The sequence below is a fragment of the Populus trichocarpa genome, chromosome 11 (assembly GCF_000002775.5).
Source record: "Populus trichocarpa isolate Nisqually-1 chromosome 11, P.trichocarpa_v4.1, whole genome shotgun sequence".
Lineage (NCBI taxonomy): Eukaryota > Viridiplantae > Streptophyta > Magnoliopsida > Malpighiales > Salicaceae > Populus > Populus trichocarpa.
Genome location: NC_037295.2, coordinates 2,665,487 through 2,680,972, shown reverse-complemented (window position 1 = coordinate 2,680,972; position 15,486 = coordinate 2,665,487). Strand labels below are relative to the sequence as shown.

Below are 15,486 nucleotides of genomic sequence, written 5' to 3'. Positions count from 1 at the left end.
CAAAATTGGTATGAAAAGCTTACTTTGATCCTCCTATTTTTTAATTAATATTTTTTTGGTTATTTTAGTTCTTAAAAATTCTATCTTGGGCAAAAAATTTATTCTTTTTTTTTTATTATTATTCTTAGTTTGAGAGAAGAGAGAGAAAGTTACTGAATTTAAGTTGAAGAGAGGAAAAATCATCGGTTGACACCAATTTCGACTAAAAAAAATTGATTTTATTGTCAACTAGTTTCATTTAATGAGAAGAGTTGCATTAAGGTATTCTTTGGTCTTTCCATCATATGAGAAGGTAGATGTAAGCTCATAATGTTTTTGAATTTGGTTGAATTTGAGTTTTTGGATTGATTTTAGGGTTTTAAGACCATAAATAAGTTAATCAATGTCTTAAGAGTATTTTCTAGGTGTTTTAGGTTAAAAATAGACTGAAAAATAAAAAATTTAGGCATAAAATACCCATGTCTTGATTTTCGAGTGATCTTTTAACCGCTAACTTTTATGGTTATAGATGACAAGTTGTTTGTGTTTTATTTAAGAATTAAATCGTCATATGTCCTTTTACATTTTAAACTTAAATAAATCACTTTATTCTTTGTTATTTAAAGGGTTTTTTTTTTATTTGACTTAAAAAAAACTCTCTATTTGTTATAAATCAAGCAGTGCATGATTTTGGTAATGGATTTGACAATTTAATTACATCTTTTTTAATTAATCATTTGAATTAAAATAATTGATCTAGGTTAACTAGGTAGTTCATGTACTGATTACCAGAAATTTTTTCTCAAATCAGCACTCAGATAATGGAAGACAACCATGTTAAAAAGCCCAGGATGCCAACATCATTCCTTGTCTAGGGCATTTCTCCAGTGTTTACCAAAAGTTTATTAGTTCTTGAAAAAGGTTTTTTTGATTTCTTGAAAGAAGAGTAGGATCATATGGGCCACAGTACGCCGGCCGGCCACGCTGTGGTTTGAGTGGTCAATCCTATAAAGGGCAAGAGACCTTCCATAATGTTATCCTCTCAAAGGCCAACAGAGACAATTACAACCACCCAAGAAAAGCAAGATTTAAATCCATGATTGTGGAGTTGAAGGCTCAATGAGTTTTTTTATTAAAAAAAAAAAGAAAAGGAAAGAGACGATAAGACCATTTGGTGTCCCCATTTAAGCAAGCAATTGCTCTACTGGGCATAATGGGATCTAATGTCATTTCTCCCCTCACTCAATCCGGCCGTGTGTCCAAACTTGCCTGCAAAAAGTTTTAATTCAATGAATCAATTAATAATTTTTTTCTTTATCTCAAAACAACGTGGATGATAAAAGGTATATTTATATTAATCAAGCTAACAAAATCATTGGTGCTGAAGAGTGAATGCTGAGCCAAGCAGACAAAAGATGACACAATAATGGTGTTTAATGGCTTTATAATTATAATGGATAGATTGAGTAAAGGGGATGAAATTGAGGGCGTGATAGAGTGGTTTTAATTACAAAGAGAAGAGCACGCTTGAAGACAAAGGGCATTGATGCTGCTATCTTTAGATCTCTCTAGGGCAGACAATACATTCGTTTCAATGCCTAGCATGAATCCCATCCTCTTGCTTAAACAACATTTATCACATGTTTGTTTTTTGTTTTTTTTTTTACTTTGATGTCATCTCATGTTTAATAAGTATTACTTAGGGCCATGTTTGTTTCCCGGAATTCACTTTTCGGGAAACCACTTTCCAAACTTTCCTGTGTTTGTTTGCCATTAGAAAAGTTGGTCAACGGAAAATACTTTCCGGTCAACGGAAAACACTTTCCAGTCAAAGAAAAATTTGGTTTGGTTTCTAGAAAAATATTTTTCCTTTTGGCTGTGTTTGTTTTCCGGAAAGTGGTTTCCGAAAAACCACTTTCCAAACTTTCCTGTGTTTGTTTGCCATTAGAAAAATTGATCAACGGAAAACACTTTCCAGTCAAAGGAAAATTTGGCTTGGTTTTCAGGAAAGTGTTTTCCTGAAAAATTTGGGCGGAAAACACTTTCTGGAAGTTGTGAAAAATTTAGAAATGTCATTATTTGTTAATTATATCAAATTTGATCCTCAAACTTTTGATTGCTATATATAATTTGTTTTGAATATTTATTTTTCAATTTCATCTCTTAAAATTTAATTTTTATATTAATTTTGGTCCTTATTTTTATAATTGTTATTTGCTTTTTTCTTATCATTTTTTTATTGAAATTTTTTATCTATCAAATTTGGTCCTCATTTTTTTTATTGTTACTTATTTTATTTGAAATAATTTATGAAATGTTAATTATTATTATTTTAATTTATTCACCTTTTATTTTTTTTAATTTTTTAGATTTGATCTCTATTATTTTGGTTATTATTTATTTTATTTGAGATAATTTATGAAATTATATTTTTTTTCAATTTCATTCTCATTCAACTTTTTAATTTGTAAGATTTGTTCCTCATTATTTTAATAAACTTGAGAAAAATAAAACATTAATAAGTTATTTTCCAGTTTATTTTCCATGACATAACCAAACACTGGAAAGTGTTTTCCAACTTATTTTCCATTACACTACCAAACATCGGAAAATACTTTCCCGGAATTCACTTTCCCAGAATTCACTTTCCTCGGAATTCACTTTCCAAAAGGAAACTACTTTCCAGCAAACAAACGGGGCCTTAATGATGTTGTTGAGGATTTGAGATAGATGATAATTTTATCTTGATATTATAAATACCGAATCAAACCAGCTTGAATGAGTAAATGTTTTTGGATAGTTACCTTACTTAATTGATAATATATTGTGTATAAATATTGTTAAACTCGATCTAAATCTGATGCAATGCATATTTATATATTACTATTTTATTTTATGTTGAGTAATGAATTATACTTAACTAATGGATATTAATATGAATACCCAAAACCTAATTGATAATGTATAAATATTTAAATTTCATATTTATTGAATAATGAATAAGATATGAATATGATAAAACCCGAGCTATGGATACCCATTATCATTCTTTAACCGTATTAATAAACATTCATTCAAATAGATCATGTTTTCACTACCTTAAAATCAGAAATTGCTGATGGAATATTCTGTCGGCTTATAGTGACGATTTCATTGGTATTTTTCAATACTAATAAAATTAATGACAGAATATTGTTATTAAAAAATTGCTCGTCAGAGTTTTATATTTCATCTGCATTCTAACATACCAATGAAATATTTTGTTGGCATTAAAAAGAATATTCTGTTAACATTTTTATTGATGTTCTCAAATTTATTTTTTTTATTTGTTATAATCCCTAAACCAACAATAATTTCTAAACTTCTTTCTCCATGAATGCATCAAACAAAGGAATAACAAAGCTTATAGTTTCTAGTTGGTACAGATTTGTAAACATGCACGACTTAAGATCAAAACACTCTCGAATGCATATAGTTGCTAATTAAAGTGAACCTGCTAAAGATCATAAATTCAATTATAAAAAGGCAAGCTAAAGTACCGATTGACCATAAAATTAAATAGGACGCTTGGCATGTAGAAGTTTGGATCCTTCCCATAAATATCAAATCATGCATACCATTATCAAAATCTTAAGGAAAAAATTACCTCGAGTAAGTGTATTTCTATATAAATTTTAATTTTTATAAATTATATATTAAAATTTTATTTAATAACTTAAATTTTTAGATGGAGATAATTTTTGAATATAGGATAAACTCTTGAGGTTTCGTGCCTAACTTTGCAGCCAAGTACGACTTCAAATCTCCAACTCATTCAATAACACACCATTGTTTACCGTCAGAATGCTTGGATCACAGCCTAACAAAACAAGACTCAAGACAACAAAAGATGGCCTCGCCATGATGTTGAACTGAGCAGCAAAGGAGTATAAAACAAGACTCATGGCCAGCCAAGAGTCCACATCTAAACCCTAAAAGTCAATTAAGCTGTGTCAACTAGCCGGGTCTTCTAGATTTAACCAAGTAAATGTCCAAACTAATTATATATATAAAAAAAACAATTTCATATAAGACTTTAGGTTAATGGATATATGTCAAGCCTGGCTAAATTTAATAACTGTATATGCAAACAACACAATCATCAAATTATACTAAAGGGAATCCTCCATTAAACAGGACTAAGCTGATGGGAGGAAAATCCAATAGTATTCCACAGGCCTTGGTGTCCATGCTTTTCCATAGGATCGAGTTATTTTTTTATGTAAAACATAATGTTTAGGTGCTGAAATAAAATAAAATAAGCTATTTTTTATGTAAAATTAATGTTCAAGTGCTGAAATGGGGTAAAAATAACATTAAAAAACTAGTTATGACAAATATGTAATCCTAGTAATCAGGGGTGAGCTAACCTGACATATTTCGTCAAACTCGTGATCCATTTCATGAGATTAGAATAATCCGATAAAAAAATAAAGAGGATTATAAAACTATTTAAAAAAAATCATGTTAACTTTTCAAACTCATGACCTAGGTCATTAGACTCGAAGCACATAATCTAGAAAAACCATAAAATTCAATTCTCAATTAATTAAATATTAAAGGATGAAATTCAAAAAAAACAAATAACTATACAAAAGGATTTTAAAAAATAGCAATTAAAAAAAAGGTTCAAAATTGAAAAACATAATTAATTATTTTTATTAAAGGGTGAAATTGAAAACAAAAATTAATTTAGAAAAAGGACAAAAAAAGATCAAAAGAGTGAGGATTAAAATTAACATAAAAAACAAAAAAATATTTTGATTGAAGGGTGAAATTGAAAAGAATAATAACTTTTACAAAAGGGACAAGAAAAAAAAATTAGAAATCAAAACAATAATGACCAAATTGAAAATATAATACAATCAATTTGAATTGATTGATGAATTGAAAGCCAATAAAACTTTTATATAAAGAACAAGGGGAAAAAAAGGACCAAATTGGACAATATAATATTTGATAAATTAAGATTGAAGAATAAAATTAAAAACAAATAAAAATTCTACAAAAGGGCCAATACCAAAAATTAGAAATCAAAAAAATAAAGGACTGAAGTTTAAATATCAACAATAAAGAGGGGAAAAAAAATACTAATTGGCGACAAATCAGACCACCATCGGAGATACGTGCCGCATCAATAAGAAGAGAACACAACAACGCTTTCAACGACATGGTAGAAGGATATTTTTCGACGCCGGGAGGCGCCACTCGAAGGGCACGAGCACCTCCCACGCATACTTACCTTTTTAATTTAGTCAAATACAGAATTGCCCTAGAGCTGACTTTATAATTGCAAAAAAAAACATTATGAAAAACTGAAAACACTTTTTGACCTCATGCTTAATTTTTTTTAAAAGGGTTTTTTTTATAGCTTCACTTTGTATTTTATTTGTTTATTATTTTTTATATTTTATCAAATATGCCTCTTAAGTTAAATTATAATAACGAAAAAACTGTTATAAAAATATAAAAATACTTCTTCAGGCTAGGTTTAGATTTTTTTGCTTTCAATAATATTTTGATTATTTAACTGCTCAATTAAATGAACAATGTGAAAAGACTTTTATACCTTACAAACAACCATCGACAAGTTTTTTTGGTGTTCTGTTCCAGTTAACCATTATGAAACAGTATTTTCAATTTCCAATCATCTCTTTTTAACGCAATTCCACAGGAATGCATGGTACTTCCATGTAATCCTGCAGAAGTTCCCTGTTGAACATGTGAAAAAACAATTAATCCCACCCACTTAATTCATCTCCGTAAAACTGCAACACCACATTCAAAACTTACAGCTAGCAAGCCCACACTATATATTATTAGCCTTAATTATAGAAAAAATAACACTTTCAATCTTTGAATGTAACCTCTTAACGTAAGATCCAAAGTGTAACAGTCAAGTGACAAGAAGTTGATTGCTGCCATGCGCACAAAATTAATTAAAGCCTCGGAGAGAAGAGACATCCCTGTCTGTCATCTTTCTTGGCACACCGTTTCTTTTATTTTTTGAGTCTACCGACAATCTAACAGATGATGAGATGCATCAACTCTCATGCATTCATCTAACAGATATATTTTTGCAAGATATAATTAATGTTTATATGTATTGTTTAACGAAAAATCAAAGTTGAATGGATCGAAGGATATTGTGAGGAAGAAATGATTTAAAAATATGAAATGCTTTGATAAATTTTACGAGGATCGATATAGTTTGGTGAGGGAGACAACTGCCTAGAAGATGACTAGGATGAACATTAAACTAATCATCCCGTGTCAAGAGACTGTGTCTGGCCATAACAGCAATAACAATGCCTTGGAAGCACTCTTGGATTATAATATCAAATTACATAATCGTATGAACCAAAGGATGATCTACATTTCATATTTTAAAAAATATATATGTAAGAAAAAAACTCTCATAAATGCAGCAGTCTTGAATGATTTAAGATTTGATAGTACTGAAAGGTTCAATCTCGATATATAATTAATATCTAACCGAAAATAATCATTGCAAAATAAAGAAAATAATTTGGAAACCGAAGGAATTGAAGTAACTATGATTGATTTTTGTTCATACAAAAGTAGATATTAGTATATGTGGTAGGTTTTAACATTTTATTATTCGAGGATCAAATATAAAATAGAGTTTCTAGAAAGAAATTCATTCATGTATATAATAATTTATCCAAAATCCAACAAGGCAAAGAAATTCAGGGGAAGAGCCTAATCACACTTAACTACATTTTAAATCTTATTCTTTCTATTTTCTTATATATATAAAAATTTTCTAAGAGCTCATCATATTTTTATATATTAATATTAATATTGTATAAATGATAGTTTATAAAAATTTTCTAAGAACCCGTTATATTTTTATCAATATTAATATTATGTAAGAGATTATATGTAAAAATTCTTTAAAGTTCCATAATATTTCAATCAACATTAATATTTGTGTAAAGAATATTTATCCTTTATTAATACATGCCAAGAATACTTTCTCTTAGTAAAACTATTAATTAAATTATACTTTAGCCCCTCATTTACTTAAAAAAAACAAGATTCATGAGTTATAAATACATTATAAATTTTATCAATAATTTATATTATTTTCTATTATAATTACTTTTGAAACATGACACCATCAGCTTATTAATGTATATTTGGTATTCTAATAAAGAGTTCGTAACTGTTTTTTTTTTCCTTCAAATTACATTAAAATGATTTTTTAAATTCTTTTTGTTCTTAACAACAACATATCAAGACTATTAAAAAATACTAAAAAACATTAATTTAATATTTTTTTCAAATCAAATATAATTTTAAAACTTTGTTATAAACTAAAAAAACAAATTGTGCCGGAATGTCATTGCACGAGGAATGCTTTCAATAATACAAGTCAAGGTAACCCTCTAGTAGGTGACCTAATGGTAAGAGCTTGAGATCAAGGAGTTTGCTCTCCTGTGGTCTTAGGTTCAAGCCCTGTGATTGTCAATATTGATGGTCACTGGAGGTTTACTTGGTCGTTAACTTCAGGACCCGTGGGGATTAGTCGAGGTGCGCGCAAGCTGACCCGGACACCCCACGTGAATAATAATAATAATAATAATACAAGTCAAGGTATTTTTTTGAGTCTATATTATATTGAGGTCATTTGTGGAGGCTATATTCCTATTTAATTGGGAATCTATTTTATTTCACCAACCAGTAATCACTGTCACTGATCGTTTGCTTGTATTCTATGCAAGACACTGTCTGCACACGCAAATAGATAAACAAAGTCAAGCTGGTGATACCGACAATCTAACAGATGATGAGATGCATCAACTCTCATGCATTCATCTAACAGATATATTTTTGCAAGATATAATTAATGTTTATATGTATTGTTTAACGAAAAATCAAAGTTGAATGGATCGAAAGATATTGTGAGGAAGAAATTATTTAAAAATATTAAATGCTTTGATAAATTTTACGAGGATCGATATAGTTTGGTGAGGGAGACAACTACCTAGAATATGACTAGGATGAACATGAAACTAATGTCCTGTGTCGAGAGACTGTGTCTGGCTATAACAGCAATAACAATGCCTTGGAAGCACTCTTGGACTATACTATCAAATTACATAATCTATTTTAATATTTGGTAGTACTGAAAGGTTTAATCTCGATATATAATTAATACCTAACCAAGTGGATCTCACCACAAAATTGTTGAATTTTTAGTTTTTTTTTTGTATATTTTAATGTGAATTAACATACATCTTATATGCAGGAATATATTAAAATTCTAATGTTTACAATTTACAAACATCAAACTCCCAACAAATTATGTCATGTTTAGCTAAAAAAAAAAAAAAAACTCTTCATCTCCATTTTTAATTTATATGTATTAGGATATATTCAATAAAAAAATATTTTTATATGGATCTCCATTTCCAATTCTCTTCTCTATCTTCAAGAAACAATTAGGAAAAAAATTAAATTCCACACGGCCTCAATTTCATGATGTAAATCTATGAACCAAGAAAGCACCACATATGGATCCAGGATGGATCATTAACCCAAAATAATTTTGTTTTAGTAATTTTTTTTGAAGAAACAATCTCATCTTATAAAAATTAAGTAAAAAATATTGAAGTAAACGTGGTCAATTCTCGCCTGGATTGGCTGAATCAACTGGATCTTCTGAACTAGATAAGATTTAATGACTATAATAATTCCAACTAAAAAAACATGTGCTTAGGCCCTACAGCCTAGCTAGTCATCAACTGCTTAGGCTTCTTGTTATTATTTTTCTCTCTTGAGATAAGTGAATAGACTTTTCAATTTATCGTGTTTTCCAAGTCAATTTGGTGTAGCAGATTCCCTTTTGGAAATCAAATCAATGTGTTGATTATCATCTTCTTCTTTTTTTTTAATTTATTTCTTGTTGCTTGTTCCTTTTAGCTACGCAACTATCACATGATGAAATGCATCGCTTCTCATGGATTGTGTCGGAACCATCCACCCTTCTTTATTAACATGCAAGTATATATAATTCCTACATGCACCCAAAAAGAAAAAAAGAAAAAAAAAGGGGAAATTTTATCATCTTGAATGTTGTTTTGTTCTCCTTTCTTTATTTTTTTTTATTGATGTTAACTCGATCAGTCTAAATTTGATTTAGCTAGTTAGTTGAGTTGTAAATCTGTATAATCAAGTTAATCAGGTTTTTCATAAATCAATATTCTTTTTAATTTATTTAAAATCAGGTAGGTTTTTTTTATTTCTCTATTAAATAATTCTTAATTTTTTTTTTTTAGTTTAACGTGGGTGTCCGGGCCAGCTTGCGCGCACCTCAACTAATCCCACGGGCCCTGAAGTTAACGACCATGTAAGCCTCCAGTGACCATCATATGAGCAACCACAGGACTCGAACATGAGAACACAAAAATTCTTAATTTTAAATACATGGAAATAGTGCTTCGAAACAAAGATGCATACTATTTACTATTCATGATTTTTTTTCGTGGATTTAAGAAAATAATCAGTGGATTTAGTGTTTCCCTAATAAGGACTTTTCAAATATAAAGGACTAAAATGTAAGATCTCTCAAAGTTAGGGATGCCTCGGCCTCCTCGTCCTTCAACACCATTTTCCGCCCCTGGGGTTGAGAGTTATTTGAAAACAGTTGGAATCAAATTGATAAAATGCATATGGTTTAGGATCTAATCAAGAATGAGTAAATAAATTAGGGACTAAAATGAGAAATCCCCGAGAAAAAAGGCTGTAAAATAGAATCGCTAAAAAACAAAGACCAAAGTCAAGTTTCCACTAGCCAAATAGGATCACGTTTAATGGCTCACGTTTCAGCACGTGACTGGGACAAGTATGAAAGCAAACAAAACATTATTTTTATTTATTATTATTCTATATTCATTAAAAAAAAAAAAGACAGTGAGGATACCGACAACTCTGGATCCAATGCTTGATTAATTTGATTTATTAATTATTTGAATTTATTAATTATTTGAATAAAGCTTTTCTTAGGGAATTAATTTGAAAGTTGATTGGTTAGGTTGTATTTCGCATAAAATTAAAATTTAGAAGAGAGTTTTTACAAAAAAAACAATAGTTTCCAAGATAATTGTTAAAATTGAAAAATTAATTTTTAAGGTTAATTAATGTGTTAAAAATGTAAATTAATGTCTCTCAAAGGTAAAATTTCACCTAATTATTTTTAAAATAATTTTGGTTAATTATCATCCTCTTTTAATAAATTACCCTCTGCTAAATTCTCCCACTTAACATACACTTACCTTTACCAAACATCTTCATAAAATAATTAATTTTTATTTTTATTTCTGAGAAAAAATGAATATATATAGTTAATGATATAATTCTCGTGTTTTCACATTAATGTAAATAACTAAAATTAAAATTTAATATATTTTTATTAATAAACTATTATCATAACTTAAGTTTCAAATAGATTAATGGAATATAAATAAAATCTTGCACTATAATGATGAAGGGAAAATGACATAAATAATTATGATGTAGATGAATATGTTATTATCACTTCATTAAGTACAAATTTACTAACAAAACAAAACTAATTATTTTGTACCGTAGAGATAAGTATTGGCCACTAAATATTATTAAATATTTAAGAGTTTGGTAGCGGTTATATTTTATAGTGTTTTTGTTTAGAAAAATATTAAAATAATATTTTTTTATTTTTAAAATTTATAAAAATATAAGATGATATTTAAAAATATGGTTTCAGTTATTTTTTAAAGTGTTTTTTATTTAGAAAAATATTAAATTAATACTTTTTTATTTTTAAAATTTATTTTAATATTAATATATTAAAACGATTCAAATCATTAAAAAAAAATTAAAATTTAATAATAAAAAGAAAGTTAAAAATCACTACCGAATATTGCCTAATCAGTACAAATCTCAAACCCCGAGGTGGACTAAAAAATATATAAATAAAGGGTCCCTCCTTCCCATTCCCTCACTGTCAACAACACATTTCCTTCAGGCTTCATAATTCTGCAAAGAGAGAAAAGACAGATATACTCTATCAATGGCTGTAAAAATCTATATCATGTAAGCATTACTATGATCCATCTTTACCATCTTCGTTTTGGGTTGTTGTTTTTATTGTGTTTCTTTGTCTGTGTTTTCTTCATCATGATTCTTTTGGTGCATAAACGTTTGACTTCTGATCATTTCTTGATTGTGTTCTTCATGTTCTTGTCTCTTTTTATTGTTTTTAACGATTCTTTTAGCTGTAAATGCAGTGATAGCTGTTAGTTTCTGTTCTCTTGGTGTTAAATGGCTCCAGGAAGTCAGCTTTCTTGAGAGATTCAGAATTTGATCTTTGGTAACTGGTTTGAATAATATTTGGTGAATGTTTGATCAGGGATTCAAGTTTCTTTCAAGAACCAAATCAAATTCATCAATGGATGGTTTTGTTTCTTGTAGGATAATTAATTTCATGGATTTGTTGTAATAAACTATGGAGAATTCTCATACGCCAGCATCATCAGTGTTGTGAAAATATCTTGTTGATCTTGGCTAGAAGGTTAATTAAGAAGGGAGTGATAGGCTATAAGACATGATGCTGTTTATGTGTTTCAAGTAGAGGGGTCTACTGTTCTTTCCTTTTCATTTCATTGCAATCTCTATCAATGAAACAAGAAATGTATACAATAAGTTTAGTAAAACTGTGAACACAACAGTTATCAGTAGGTGTTAATTAGCCAAGAAAAAGTGGTTCTAAAGCTGGACCTACCTTTGAAATTATAATTCAGAGAGAGGAATGCTGGCCTTTTGCTTTTAGGAAACGTCTTCCCTTTATTCTCCATTATTGATACTAGTTCTTGGCATATAATTTTATATGCATAACCATCACAAATGGTTTCTTTATCATGGCCTGGAGTACACCATTGTTATAAAACCTCGCAGGCCCAGCGAGTCAACTTGCCGACTTTGAGCCGGTTTTTGGCTTAGGTTTCATGTCAAATCATTTTATTTTTAACAACACATCATTATGTGATTGGCTATGTAAGCTATTTAACAATCTTCTGTTTAAAATTTTAAATTAATAACTTTGTTGATTTAGAAATTCATGCACTCAAAGCTGTCCCCTTGGTGATGGTTTAGTCCTATTATCCACCACGTTGATGTATTATTGATGGTGGTTATACCACTCTTAGGATCAAAAATATTTTTGGATTATTTTTCTTGATGTAGGCCTCCATAGTGCTTGGTATTGTTTCCCTACAAAGCTTGCTGTCTCCATCATGCATTGAGATAACTTATCTATGAATTAATAATTACCTTTATGTAAATTTCCTTTTCCTTCTCATCATCCTGTAGGGATCGAAGATCATATCAATGATGACTGAAAGAAATTTCTTTCTCTAGAAATAAAATATATTTGGGAAAATAGAGTTTGCACAAGGACAGTTTATGATTCTGTTTATGTACTTTTCTAGATCTTCAGAATAGTCTCACTGATCATGTCAAGTGTAAATTATTTGATTCCTTCTGCAGTTACTACTCTATGTATGGACATGTTGCAAGGCTAGCTGAAGAAATTAAGAAAGGAGCTGATACTGTGGAAGGAGTGGAAATTAAGCTATGGCAGGTCTGTGTTTAATCTTGTCCGAAACATTGACAATTTGAACTCTTTAGCCTTAGGCGGAGATAAATCAAAGTGATTGAGAAGCATATTTTCCTTGTCATGTACCTCTCGAGCAAACGTCAACAAGTTTAGCATCATTGAAATCGTAGGAAGACTTCTAGCAATTAGAAGAAAATTTGAAGACAGCGGCATATTAAATTTTGCCTCCTTTCCAAGTTCTCATGCTTCATTAGATATAGTTGACTGTAGGGCCATGGATTGGTAGAAAAAAGTATCCCCTGCAGGCATGTGCTAGTTCGCTTGTTAGAGTATGAATACTGAAGGGGGGCTGCTTCATGCCAAACTGTACCCTTGCTAGTTGCCGGCATGGAACCTCATAGCTGTAAAATGTTATCCAACCCAACTTCCCTGTGAAGAACAGAATGGACCGATTTTATTTCTCTGGAAGGGAACATTGCTATTGCAAAGAAGTCAATTCTGTTGAAAAGGAGATATGAGTTAATTTAGATGATTTTCTTGGCTAACTGGATAAAACCTCAACTATATTTGATTCATCCATAAATCATAAAATTCTGATATTATATCACAAATTTCTTAAGGTTTTGCAATGTGCTCTAGGTAAGGTATTTTGTATTTTAATGTATCGAGGACTAGAGTTCCCCTGATATTCTTGGCATATTGATCACAGGTACCTGAAACCCTGCCAGAAGAAGTTCTTGGAAAGATGGGCGCACCACCAAAGAGTGATGTCCCAATCATCAAACCCAACGATCTTACTGAGGCTGATGGTGTTCTTTTTGGTTTCCCCACAAGATTTGGAATGATGGCTGCACAATTTAAAGCATTTTTGGATGCAACTGGCGGGCTATGGGGAACCCAACAGCTTGCAGGCAAACCAGCTGGAATCTTTTTCAGCACTGCATCTCAGGGAGGTGGACAGGAAACAACTGCGTAAGTTCCATTTAAACACCTGACAAAAACCCTTGTTTTCTTGACCATCCTTTTCTTGTTCTTCCAAGTTCATAATTCTGGACGTCTACAGTATGAACTCTGAAATTCTAGCACATGTTTTTCCTTTCAATATGCAGCTTGACTGCTATCACCCAGCTTGTTCACCATGGAATGATCTTCGTGCCCATTGGATACACATTTGGAGCTGGCATGTTTGAAATGGAGCAGGTGAAGGGTGGCAGCCCATACGGTGCAGGTACCTTTGCTGGGGATGGCACCAGACAGCCTACTGAGCTGGAACTAGGCCAAGCTTTCCACCAGGGGAAGTACTTCGCTGGCATTGCAAAGAAATTCAAGGGAACCACTTGATTTGAGCCAGTAAATTGCACTCGCTTCTTAGAAATTTCAGTCCTATGTTCACCTGATCAATAAAGTGCACCTTCTGGAGTATATTTGGTGTCACAAACGTATGTTTCATTCCTTTATAACAAAGGCTTCTTGTATTGATGAAAGATTTTTTTATGGAATTCTATGAAAATTCATTTTGAATTTTCTTCACCTCCTGTGCTTATCTCTAGCTAATTACAGAAGCTGCATGTTAAATCTCTTCCAGTTCTCTGATCTGATGCCTGAATGGTTTCCATTGCCAATCACAAATCGCCAGTCCAGTCAAATTGAGTAGATTCAAAGGAAACTGATGAATATATTAGAAATTGAACGCACAATTCATGCTCAGCATTCATGCACCAGAAAACAGTGGGAATGTAATAAAACTCGCACATTTATATTTCAGAAAATATAGAAAGAGAAAATTCTATGATTGAGCTACCAAAATAGCATTAAATGGGTTTAAAAAAGAGGAACAAAATGCCTCACTTTGAATTGAAAAATTAGAATTTATTTATTCTTCTAAATCTAATTCATTGAATTTCTTAATTCTTTAAATAATTTCTATTTTTTAAATAACTATTTCTTAATTTTATTTGTTTTTCTTTGTTCGTCTTTTCATTTGACAAGTTATATATACATATATATGTTTTATTTTTGTTTGTTTTGTTTAAATGACCCTAAAATAAGTCTTTTATTTGTTTTAGTTAATTTTAATATTCTTTTTTCATAAATGATAACTGTGACTAAATATTCATCAATTTTTATTAACACAACTTTCATTTCAATACGTGTACATACAATATCACATCTACTTAACTTATAAACCAATCAAAGCCTAATCCAATGGTAAATTCTGCTTTTTAAAAGTAATTTTTATATAAAAATATTTTTTTTAGATTTTTTTTTATTTTTAATAGCAATATATAAAACCATAAAAAAATAAAAAATCAATTTAAAATTTTTTCAAACCAAATACATTTTTAATACACAATTTTAAATGCAAAAACAAATGGTGCTGGATGCACATTCCGGTTCTCTTTTCCTTGTTCCCTTGTTTTTCATTTTTCAGTGGACTTAATTTTGTAAAGGTGTATTTGGGAGTAAATGTTTCTGTTATTAGATATTTTTTTAAAATATATTTTTTAAATAAATTATTAAATTAATATTTTTTATTATTTTTTAATAATTTTAATATATTGATATTAAAAATAAAAAATAAAAAAATATTAATTTAATATATTTTTAAATAAAAAATACTTTTTAAAAAAAAGTCTTGCCCCGTGATGACCCATAAGAGCCTTTTAAAAGTATCCATGTGTCCTGGCTGAAACCACGCATGAATAAAAAATTGCTCTTCAAATTATATTTCTAAAATTCTTGAATTTATTTTGTTTAAAATTAAAGTTTTTTTATATTTTTAGATTGATCCAATATAATAATATTAAAAATAACTTTTAAAAAATAATAAAATATTATTTTAATAT

General features: G+C 29.6%; 1 protein-coding gene across 1 annotated transcript; it reads left to right on the top strand.

Annotated features, from left to right (window-relative positions):
* Positions 1–10,965: 10,965 nt before the first annotated feature.
* LOC7497031 (probable NAD(P)H dehydrogenase (quinone) FQR1-like 1) lies at positions 10,966–14,170 on the top strand. The gene is made up of 4 exons (XM_002316661.4): positions 10,966–11,118; positions 12,571–12,664; positions 13,350–13,612; positions 13,750–14,170. Exons 1-4 carry the CDS (start codon positions 11,096–11,098, stop codon positions 13,979–13,981), a joined length of 612 nt encoding a protein of 203 aa, XP_002316697.1. The 5' UTR covers positions 10,966–11,095; the 3' UTR covers positions 13,982–14,170.
* Positions 14,171–15,486: the final 1,316 nt, after the last annotated feature.

What these genes read in the sequence shown, in the direction of transcription:
- LOC7497031 (XM_002316661.4), top strand. Translation starts at nt 11,096, where the DNA reads ATGGCTGTAAAAATCTATATCAT. An exon ending in GCTGTAAAAATCTATATCAT is followed by an intron (nt 11,119 to 12,570) that starts GTAAGCATTACT and finishes TTCCTTCTGCAG; the next exon opens with TTACTACTCTATGTATGGAC. An exon ending in GGTGGACAGGAAACAACTGC is followed by an intron (nt 13,613 to 13,749) that starts GTAAGTTCCATT and finishes TTCAATATGCAG; the next exon opens with CTTGACTGCTATCACCCAGC.